This window comes from Microtus ochrogaster, chromosome 6 (assembly GCF_000317375.1).
Source record: "Microtus ochrogaster isolate Prairie Vole_2 chromosome 6, MicOch1.0, whole genome shotgun sequence".
Taxonomy (NCBI): domain Eukaryota; kingdom Metazoa; phylum Chordata; class Mammalia; order Rodentia; family Cricetidae; genus Microtus; species Microtus ochrogaster.
Window position 1 is genome coordinate 64,571,582 of NC_022013.1, and position 7,600 is coordinate 64,579,181.

Consider the following 7,600-nt stretch of genomic DNA (forward strand, 5'->3'; position numbering starts at 1 on the left):
ACACCACCAATGACAGTACCCCTTCTTCTAAGAGATCTGGACTTCTGTACCTAAGGCCTACCTGGAATGGTGCACCTATCCATCCTCTGCAGACAGGTGGGTACATGCTGGGTTAGGGTGTGGGAGACAGTGCACACGGTGAGAAGTGAGTCACAGAAAAATGAAGCACACCCTACCACACTCAGCTCTGCCCATGGTCTCGTTTCCAAGGCCAGGAACATATGAACGGACCAAGACAGATCATGACCCTTTGTCTGTATGGGCACTGCTCACCCTTCACAATATTGGCTCTCAATAAAAAGATCCAAGACTAAGGCCATGTCTAGGTTTTTTAGATGAAGTAGTGGGGAAAGAGAAATGGAGACCAGGGTTTGGAGGCGTAGTCAGTGAACGCAGGACAGAGCCTGGCAGACCCAGGGAAGAAGTTCTTTGACCCCCACCCCAGGGTTACCACTCACTTGATGGTACTCATGGCTCCTTGCCCTCTGCCCAGCTAGCACACAAGCACTGGGGACCCTGTGCCTCACCCTTGTGAAGCAAACTTGTCAAGCAAGAGCAGAAAGCATGAGTCTGAAAAAAAATCAATGCTAGGGCAGGACTGTAGCATTAGCCAGTCCGGGATACAACTGAGGCTATACCCTCGATAGCAGAGGCCACTGTGACGTGTGACGTGTGAAGTCATGGGCAGATATGTGTGTCATATGTACTTGTGTCTTGTGTACTGAGCTCACACCAAGGACTCGAAATGCCTTAAGATTCTCATGACCGAAAAGGGTCAGGGCTGTCTGCACATCAAAGCCACTACTAGGGCATGGCTAGGGGCAGGGCTTCACCATCTCTCACATCAGCTCATTGCAATTAATCTAGCAATTAATCTGTGTTCACTCATTCCTTGAGACAACACAGGAGGCTGAGACAAGGGAGGCCATCCACTTCCTCACAGGGCTGAAGAGAGACCAGCTTTCAAGCCATCTGCCCTAACCTACTCACCTAGTAGAATGAGCTGAGCATCCAGTGTAGCCAAAGCACAGACTGAGCATCATGTTAAGCTGAGAGAGGCAGGATTCCTACTCTCAAATCCAGCAACAGAGCTACAGACACAGCCATGGCATAGTGCATGGCAGCCTAGATGCCAAGCCTGTTGCCTGCCCTAGAGCATCATACCTTGGCTGTCACAGCCCATGTTGTTGTAGTAGCTGGAAGCAGAGCTGCTCCGTAAGGCAGCCACCCCAGGCCTCTTAGGAGGGACATCCATTTGTGCCATAAAGAAACACCTTGGAATCTGTCCAATGGGACAGGACTGGAAATGATATCATAGGTATAATCAGGAGCAATATAATGGCTTGGACACACAAGACTGCTGGGTGCTTCCAGAAATTACAAGTTAACCAGTGTAGTCAAAGGAAGATTGAGCCACAGAAACTATATTAACACACACACACACACACACACACACACACACACACACCGGGGCTGGGGAACAGATCCAATGGCGCATGCTTGATTCTGTCCCTAGCTCTCTGAACACAACTTCTTCCTCTGGACAACAGGTCTGCTGCCCCAGGCAGAGACATGGGAATGAAATAGGAAAACGGGATTTTTCTCCACTGAGTCTCCTAAACCAGGCCAATCAGAGTAGGAAGACAGTTCCTAACAAGTGCCCATGACTCTTCTAAAGGGCCAGTTTTTGGTAGAGTGCTTTTTGAGTATGCACAAATCCCTGGATTTGATCACCAGCACTGCCTAAATTGGACATGATGGCATACCTTGTAATCCCAATACTTGTGGAGTGGAGGCAAAGAGATCAGGACTTCACGGTCATCCTTGGTTACATAACAAGTTTGAGGCTAGCCTGGTCTATTGTAGAACTTGTCTCAAGAAAGAAAGAAAGAAAGGAAAGAAGAAAGAAAGGAAGGAAGAAAGAAAGAAAAGAAGAAAGGAAGGAAGGAAGGAAGAGAGAGAAAGAAAGAAAGAAAGAAAGAAAGAAAAAGAAAGAAAAAGAAAGAAAGGAAGGAAGAAAAAATAAAAATCAATGCATCCAGACAAAAACATCAGAGGTACTGTGGCTTGACAGGAAGTCTCAGATAAGGTATTTGCCATGCACAGGGCCCAGAGGAAGATCCAGGTAGAAGCTAGCCTGGAGAACAGCTTCAACACAGGTTACAGAGATAGCTCAAGGCTGGAATGCAAAATTGGTTTAGATCTATCACTACTGATGACTCGGGTCATCCAGGCCTCTGCTTTGCTCTCTATACAGGGAAAGTGATGAAGTTGGAGTTGGTGGCTCATACCTGTATGCCAATCACCCTGGGTTCAAGGCCAGCCTGGGCTAGGGTGAAGTCCTGTCTCAACAGACAAAGCAGGACAGCTTGCTGCTCACTAGTCCCCATCTATGCCACCTTGGGTTCTGTTGCCACTAATCATTTATGATGGAAGCCCCTACCCTCCCAACACTTGACCTGCATGTCCCAAGGCGTGGTCTCCCTCCGAGCCCAGACCTATACGGTTGCCTGTACCAACCCCTTCCAAGTGGTGGCCTCCTTGCCTGAGTCATTTGGCATCCCAGGGGGAGGGGCCAGATACCTGGGGACTCTTCCCTACTCGTACCTCTCGGACATTCCTCCCAGGATCAAGACTGCCTGCCTCCTAACTCAACCAGACCACAAAGACTGTGGGAGTCAAGTTCAGCCCCCTGCTGGGGAGGAGAGTGATTCTGCTCCCCATTTCCACACTGGGGAGCCTCTGGACACCTGCTGTAGGCACACACGGTATTTCAACCAAACTCCCAACAGCTGTCTAGGCTGAGAACTTTTGTTTGTTTATTATTTTTTTAAATATTTATTTATTTATTCATTATGGATACAATATTCTGTCTGTGTGTATGTCTGCATGCCAGAAGAGGGCCCCAGACCTCATTACAGATGGTTGTGAACCACCATGTGGTTGCAGGGAATTGAACTCAGGACCTTTGGAAGAGCAGACAATGCTCTTAAACCATTGAGACATCTCTCCAGCCCTTGTTTGTTTATTCTTTAATGTCTACACTTATTTATCTGTTTGTGGGCACACACCATAGCGTGCACATAGAGGTCAGAGGTCAATCTGCAGGAATTGGTTCCTTCGTCCTACCATGTGGGACCCTGGGATTAAACTCAGGAAGTCAGGCTAGGTGGCAATAGCCTTTACCCACCCATCTCTCTCACCAGCCCAACTTTGTTTTTTGAGACAGGGTTTTACTCTAGCCCAGGCTGGCCTTGAACTCATGGCAGTCTTCCTATACGAAAAATACAGATATGAGCCCCCCCTCCTCCAATTAGAACCTTCCTTGTACAAGGCCCTATATTTGTTCCCCTGTTTGTTCTCATTGCTGTCTCTGTGCAGAAGGGCTGAAGACCCTTGATAGCACTAGCAAATCTGCAATGGGTGGGCCACAGTGCAAAGAGTGGGCTCTGCAGCACCGAGGAAAGTGACATGAGGATTCAGGGGATCTTGCCACTTCATGCACATAACCCAGAATAGCTTCCTGGAGTTTAGAGCTATGCAGCCCAGGAGACTGTGGAACTGCGCCTCTGACTCATTGGAACATCCCTGGACCTGGAGATGGCGGGAAGAACACTGGCAGGTATCCTGAGCTGAAACCATCCTCTGGTTGAATTAACTACAAGATATGTTGAGATGAGGAACTGTTAAAACGGTTTGAACTGCAGACCTTCTCCGAGCCTTCACTGTGCTAGCAGGCGCTGTGTGAACTAAAGGGCAGTAAGTGTGCTGTGCTTTCCAAGCCTATTTGAGTCCTCATTTTCCCCGATGCCCACAAAGAAGGGGTGGTCATTCGACAGTGGGGCCAGACTTTCCAGCTACTTCTGTTCTCAGAGGAAACGGGGAAAGCTGTCCTAAGAATCTGAATTAATTGACACGAGGCAGCCCCATTTCCCTGGTGAGGAGGAAGTGGGGTACTACAACTGCCCAGGCTCTGAGAATCCCTCCAACGGTCCAAGAGGTAATGCTTAACTCTACTTTTCCAGAAATGGAATTTGTGGCGACTACACTGCTGGGAATTTAAATTCCAAGCAGAACTTGGCAAGGAAGATCCATGCAGTCCAACCCCCTCCTAAGCCCTGCCTCCTCCTGCAGCACCTGGACAGAGGGGCTCAGCCAAGAAGTCTCTCTCTGAAGGCACACAACTGTGACCACAGATGCCATTTCTGAAACCCAGGTTTACCAGGTCTCATTTCAGAACCCAGAAGTGTTTTAAGACACTACAGAGTGTCCATGTCCACTTGAAAGTCACCTCCCGGAGCTTTTCTGTGCTTGTATGTGAGCCAGTCCACCTTCCTCTCTGCTCCCAGAGCCAGAGGGCCACTCAGGACCCTTGGCTTATCTTCAGCTCCCAGGATTGAGGTTCCAGGGGCACAATAGGCTTCTGTGCCCCTGTATCCTCACCTCCCCCAATGCCAGCTGCATTCATGGTGTTTTGCTATTGTGGTGGGAGCAGCTTAGGGGCGGTGCAGGAGGGGGTGGGCTCTTGGCACAGGGGCTGGTGCAGACGGGCTATGGTCAGCGGTCAGCATGCAAGTCACATCCACAGGCACTGCCACCAGGCCTGCCAGGCCTCGAACAGAATGGCAATGCTTGTGGATCCTGGGTCCCTTTCTAAGTGCCTTCTTGTGACATGAAACTTGCTGCCTTTGCACCTAGCCCCTTCCTTGGTGGTGGCATTGACTTGGGGGTGGGCTCCTCACCTTCTCAGGCATATCAGATTACTAACTAAGCCCTGGACTCAGGAAAGGCCCATGCCCAAGCTGGAGTTTTGAGAGGGTTGAAGAGGTCAAAGATTGGGAGGTGAGAATGAGGGAGCCAGAACCCAAGAGAGCTTCCAAGGAAACCATAAGTCTTTAAGTGTGAAAAGTCCCTCTAATCTCCCCGGTTCAGGCTGTCTGCTGGCAGATATTCTCTTGTTTATATATGCCTCCAACCTTGAACATACCACCCGGGGGTGACAGCAGAGATTAAATCTCCTCAACAGGAAAGCTGAGGCCCAGAGAGATGGGAGCTCCCTGGAGTCTGACTGCAAGAGACTTCCTCCACCCTCTAGGGCTCCAGCTCCTCCCACACGGAGCCTCTTCTCGAGGGAAACAGAGGTAGGAGACAGGTCTCATGGAACCACAGCTAGGATCCTGGAGACACGACATTTCCCAAGAGGATCACTGAATGATGAGCAGCAGAGCAGAGACCCGGCGTGAGGAGCAAGGCAAAACCATCATGGGGGCAGAGGGAGTCTAGTAAAGGCTTGTTGGGGCCCTGCTGGACCTCTGGGTCATGGTCACCTTTTCCCTAGACAAAAGACCCTCCTTTGAGTGCACTTCCTATCCACTCCCTGCCTTTTGTACTCCTACTGTCCGCGTCACTCCTTAGCCCCAGGGCCCCCATTCCCACCCTTGCATAGAAAAGCTTGTTAAGAAAATTAATAATGGAAAAGATCCAGGTACTAAAGAAACTCCACAAACAGTTCCCCAAAGTCATTGGTCACCTGAAGCCAGCGCCTCAAAAGACAACAAAGTGTCCCAAGAAAGGAAGATGCCAGCCAGGAACCATTGCACAGGACAGAAAGCATGTGTTATGGTTTATAAAGAGCCTTGGCATACGAATGCTATTCCCCTGGCTCTCCTGACACCTGTCTAGCCTTGCCACCACTCCCAGCCCTCCTGCACTACTTCTACCCCCACAAGGCAGCAGGGCAGCCTGGGAGGTGCTGGCCTTGCCATATGAACACATATCTGAGACGGGAAAGGGTGACCTTCTGGCTCCACAGCTCAATCCCAACACACCTCAGAATACACAGGCCTTATTCCCAGACCACGGCTAGGTCAGAAGAAAAGTGAAAGTGACCCCCGCCACCATGCGTGTATCCCTCTACCTCCTGCACCTTAGCAGAGGGAAACCACAAGGGAGCAAAAGAAAGAGGTACAGAGGGTATCAGCAATTCCCAAACTAGAGTAAATGGGGGAGGGAGGGTCGTGAAAGATAGATTCTGGGAAGGCTCTGGATAAGACCCCACAAAAGAGGCTGGGAGGTCATGGCCACCTGTGTATTTGTCTAGCTGGAGACAGGCACTGGACAGTAGACTTTGTAACCAAGTTCATTGAACAGGCAACCTTTGCAACACAATCAGGGTTTGGGGAGAAGGCACTCAGCAGCTGGAGTCCTCTCTCCCATCGCCACAGCGACCCCCCCCCCCAAGGATTTCCCTTTCATTTCCTTCCAGCCTGGGAAGGCAGGGGACAGAGCAGTCTGCTAGGTCAAGCCCTCAAAAACCACTTCCTATGTGGTTGGGGGAGGGCAAGCAGCTGCAGGATGGATCTAGGGGTTCCTTAGTAGTGGGAATGGGAGGAAAAGACCCTGGAAGGCTCACTGCTTTCCAGGGAGTCCTCCAGGCAAAGAACCATAGGGGTGGAGAATGCTCTTAGGCCCTTCCAAAGGAGTTCAGAGCAGGCTCTGCAACTGCCTAGGTCCCAGCTGCTTACAGTCAGAAAAGTTAATAGCGCTGGAGAAAGAAAGTCTAGGAAGGGGCTCCCCACCCTAGCCGCACCCCGGCAGTCTGAAGAGAATCCGGAGACACCCCTAAGCCTGCTTACTAGGAGCAGAGCTCCGGGCTGGAAGAGGGGGCGGGAGGGCCCTGCCCAGGCCTGAGCTGCTCCGAGCGGTTCTGCCGGGAGGTGACGCGCTCCGGGCGCCCCAGGGACTTCGGGCCGCAAGTTTGGCAAAGCTGATCCAAGCCCAGCCAAGCCGAGCCGGGCAATGCAAGGCCAGCCCGGACCAGGCCAAGGAGAGCAGAGCAGATAGGAGAAAGGGGTCTGGAGCAGTAGGCACGGGGTTGGCGCGCGCTGGGGCACCCACCTCTCCGCGCTGCAGCTGGAAGACGCTGTTAAGATAGCTGGAGTGCAAGGGAGAGCCCAGCTGCTCAGGGCGGCCTTTGCCGAAGGCCAGCTCCGGGGGCGCGGCGCCGGCGGGCGGCTCGGGCCGGAAGGCATCAAAGGCACTAGCCTGGTGTGTGTCCTGAAGCGACAGGTAGACCCAGTTGAGTAGCTGGGCCGGCTGGTACACCGAGGCGGCGCTCGTGTCGATGGCAGACAGCAGGCTCATTTTGCCGTGGCGGTGCCGGCCCCTCCCCGGCCGCCCGCTCGCGCCCCCCTCCCGGCGGAGGGGCGGGCACCGGGGAGCCTGTGCCCACTGCCAGCCGCCCCGGCCCCGACGGCTATAGCCCAGAGCCCCGTGCCCCGCGCGTTGCCCGCAGCCGCTGCCGCTGCTGCCGCCGCCTCCCCGGACTGCAGCAGTGGGCGCGCGCGGGCGGAGGAAGGAGGCAGAGAAAGTTGGGCAGGAAACTTTTGGCCCCGCCCCGCCCGCTGCCTGTCCCACCCCGCCCGGGGATCCGCTATCTGCCTCTGCGTTGACCCCTCCAGAGACCGCTTCTAGGGTGGGGTCCTCCGAGACCCCGCCCCACCCCAGCCCATCTGGCCCCCCATCCTCGCTGCCCCATTGGCTAAATATGGATATAGGGGAGGGGCAAGAAAGAAGGCGAGTCCGCACATGCAGCACCCTG

General features: G+C 52.9%; 1 protein-coding gene across 1 annotated transcript in view; it reads right to left on the reverse strand.

Annotated features, from left to right (window-relative positions):
• Positions 1 to 7,381, reverse strand: part of Zcchc24 (zinc finger CCHC-type containing 24) — a 52,894-nt gene extending 45,513 nt beyond the window's left edge. The window contains exon 1 of the mRNA XM_005348705.3: positions 6,898 to 7,381. Within this exon, the coding sequence (XP_005348762.1) occupies positions 6,898 to 7,143 (246 nt within the window). The 5' untranslated portion in view covers positions 7,144 to 7,381. The remainder of the gene's footprint in view (positions 1 to 6,897) is intronic.
• Between the last annotated feature and the right edge of the window lie 219 nt (positions 7,382 to 7,600).